Source organism: Rattus rattus, chromosome 18 (assembly GCF_011064425.1).
Source record: "Rattus rattus isolate New Zealand chromosome 18, Rrattus_CSIRO_v1, whole genome shotgun sequence".
NCBI lineage: Eukaryota > Metazoa > Chordata > Mammalia > Rodentia > Muridae > Rattus > Rattus rattus.
In genome coordinates, this window is record NC_046171.1 from 11,023,221 (window position 1) to 11,027,058 (window position 3,838).

The following is a 3,838-nucleotide window of genomic DNA, read 5'->3' on the forward strand; positions in this document are numbered from 1 at the left end:
ATTTTTACCAAATTACTGAAGATAAAACGAAGGTCTTCAATATGGACTGATTTGTTTCCTAACCAGCACCATGACATTTCGAATGTGGAATGCCAATCTTGTGTTCCATAGTCATAACCAATGAATTAGTAGGCTTTTCTATTCCTACAATAGTAACTTTCTTGATACTTCTTTACTACAGGAGAGTGAGGTTGCAGAGAATGACACTGATCAATACAAGTCACCCAGAAGAGTTTATTCTACTTGGTTTTACAGACCGTCCTTGGCTAGAACTTCCTCTTTTTATTATTCTTCTGGTAACATACCCCACAGCCATGATTGGAAACATTGCCATCATTCTGGTGTCCACAACTGACCCCTCTCTCCACAGCCCCATGTATTTCTTCCTCACCAACCTCTCCTTTCTGGACATTTGCTACACCACAAGCCTTGTGCCTCAGATGCTAACTAACCTTGGGGGACTCCACAAAGACCATCAGCTACATGAGTTGTGCAGTTCAGCTCTATTTCTTCCACACAATGGGGGTTACAGAGTGTGTTCTCCTGGCACTTATGTCCTTTGACCGATATGTAGCCATCTGCAAACCACTGCACTATACCCTCATAATGAATCAGCGTAAATGCCTCCTGTTAGTGTCCATTGTGTGGCTGATTGGAATTTCCTATGGTGTCACAGTGGCCACTGTGACTCTGCAATTGCCTCTATGTGGCCACAATGAAATGGATCACTTGGTGTGTGAGATTCCAGTTCTCATCAAAATTGCTTGCGGTGAAAAAGAAAAGAATGAGCTTGCTCTGTCTGTGGTATCCATTTTTCTTTTAGCTGTTCCTCTGTGTTTAATTCTTGCCTCCTATGCTAGTATTGGGCATGCTGTCTTTAAAATCAAATCTTCAGAGGGAAGGAAAAAGGCCTTTGGGACATGTTCCTCTCATCTCATTGTGGTTCTCTTGTTCTATGGTCCAGCCATTAGCATGTATATTCAGCCTCCCTCTTCTATTACAAAAGATCAACCCAAGTTCATGGCTCTCTTGTATGGAGTAGTAACTCCTACACTGAACCCCTTCATCTATACTCTGAGGAACAAGGATGTAAAGGGGGCATTAGGTAATCTATTCAGGAATATTTTTCTGTCAAAGTGAATTCTTTTGGATGTTTTATAAAATAATATACAAATTAGAGACTTTTTCTACAACTCATTCCCTGTATGAAACTCATCTTTCTTTTTATTTTTATATAATCTTACAAGTCATGTCTCTTTACTTGTGTTTCTTCTAATCATGCTAGACAATGGTTAATCTTCAATAGCATTAAACAATATGCATACTCTGCTTAGAAAAACGTTAAAATTCATTGTTTTGGTACATTAGAAATAGCTACTTATTAAGTGCTAAAACAATCATTTAGTTTATAGTACAATTATGTTGTTTGAAGCTAATTGTCATGAAAACTGAAGCATAAACATTCATCCATTTTTTAAAAATTTTTCACTTGTGGAATAAATGCTTACATTTTTCTAATCTTGTGTTTTCTAATTCACTGTTAAGTAGGGAGTGCTTTTAATAAACTATTTTGGTAGTTTGTAGACTTTATTTATGTGCACATTTTTAAATATAACCTGTAAAGTTTTCTTAAACATAAATATGCATGTAATCCATATGAGGAATTGAGAAGCATATCATTAAATAACAACAATTGTATGGTAAAGGATGAAAACATTATTTTCTTAAAACATTTATTTTAAATATCTTGATCAGTTAAATAGAACAAAAATATAATGACAGCCTGGAAACATTTATATGCATATAGTTGGAGCTAGATTGAATGCATTTTAAAGCATGGGAGTTAGTAATTTGTAATTTGGTTGTAATTTGGATTGAAAGAGAACTTATTTCTACAATATGAGTTGTGAAAAATATATAAATTTCACATAAGGATGTTCAAAATATACATCAACATCTGTTGAGAAATCTAGGAAAGTTCCAGGACAAACACTGAGAAGTTAACTTTTATCATTAAATGAGCTATACTTCATTACAATAAATTGATGGCTTATGACACTTTGTGGTATTGGATTAATTTATGAATAATTAAATAAGATTCATAATAAAGAGCTAAATATAAGTGAAAAATGTAAGATGTGTCAGTTTTCTTTACCTGGATGTTAACATTTTTTACCAATCGTCATGGATTGCTTATAATGGCATAATATTAGGATAAGCTACTGTATTTAGTACCTGTCTGTCAGATCTGTTTCTAACAAAGTAGTTGTATCCTAACTTTTCTGATGAAGTCAGAAACTATTTTCTATGTAATTCTTTGATTTTTTTACTTTTTGGGCAAAGAAAATCAATATTATATTTCTGGCCAAAAAGTGAATGAATTTAAAGCAAAATAACCAAAATACAATCAAGTTTGGGAGCTATGTGTTCCACAAATGCATCTGGCAATCTCTTTCCTACTAAAGTTTACACTTTATCTGCTAACATTTATAGGTGTAGGCATAATGTCATTGTGCACTGTGTGACAATTAAAATGCTAATTTCATTCTCATATATATGTGGTTGCAGTCCTTATTCAGAGATTCTCCTGTCTCAATCTTGTGTAAATATCAGCTTTTCATTTGTTCCCTGATGAGTTAAAATTTTTTAAATAAATAACTCTTTATTTATATATTTAATCTTTTTTTACAGACCTGATTTTCTCCCCCTCCTGGTCCACCCTCTGACTGTTCCACATTCCACATCCTTCTCCCCCATCTTCACAAGGATGTCTCTACCCACCTCACCCCTCACCCCAGCAGACTTCCCCACTCCTTGGGGCCTCCTGTCTCTTGAGGGTTAGGTGCATCTTCTCTGTCTGAGACCGAACCCTGCTGTCTAAGTGTTGGGATCCTTATATCAGCTGGTGTATGCTGCCTGCTTGGTGGCCCAGTGTCTGAGAGAGCTCAGGGTCCAGGTTAGTTGAGACTTCTGGTCCTCCTACAGGGGAGTCATCCTCATCGTCTTCCAGCTTTTCCCTAATTCAACCACAGGGGTTAGCAACTTCTGTCCATTGGTTGTATTTAAATATCTGCTTCCAACTATTTCAGCTGCTTGTTGCTTCTGTGGAAGGGCAGTCATGATAGGACCCTTTTTGTGAGCACACCATAGCCTCAGTCATAACCTCAGGCTTTGGGGCCTCCCTTGAGCTGGATCCAAATTCAGGCCTGTTGCTAGACCTCCTTTTCCTCAGACTCTTCTCCATTTTTGTCCCTGCAGTTCTTTCAGACAGGAACGATTCTGGGTCAAAGTTTTTGACTATGGAATGGCAATCCCATCCCTCACTTGATGCCCTGTCTTTCTCCTATGGGAGGGCTCCACAAGTTCCCTCTCCCCACTGAAGGGCGTTTCATTTAAGATTCCTCCTGCCTTTGAGTTCTGAGAGTCGTTCACCTCCTAGGTCTCTGGTACATTCTACAAAGTCCTCCCAACCTCCTTCCTCCTGAAATTTTTTGTTTGTTATGGGCCATTGATCTGTCTACACAAACTTGTCAGTAAACCATTTTAAGGGTAGAACCACTGATATTTAACCAGTGCCCTCCTCCTTATAAAAATTGAAACTCAATGCCTTTTCTATCCTTTTTTTGGACCATTTGTACACCCTGGGATAGTTTTGATGACATCTATCAATCCCTTTCCCAGAAACATCTACCATTTCACTCTTTATTTCATCATGTGATGCCTCTTAGATTGCAAGAAATTAATCTAAGTAAACTACTGTTTTAAAGGATCACTTCTTTAAAAATGTATGAGTATGTCAGCCACATAAAACATTAACATTTCTGTTTGACCTTCCATT

General features: G+C 37.1%; 1 protein-coding gene across 1 annotated transcript; it reads left to right on the plus strand.

Annotated features, from left to right (window-relative positions):
* The first annotated feature begins 200 nt into the window (after positions 1-200).
* LOC116887369 (olfactory receptor 2B11-like) lies at positions 201-1,140 on the plus strand. The gene is given in 2 exon segments (XM_032888964.1): positions 201-452; positions 454-1,140. Coding segments are annotated over 2 exon segments (939 nt in total).
* The last annotated feature ends 2,698 nt before the right edge of the window (positions 1,141-3,838 follow it).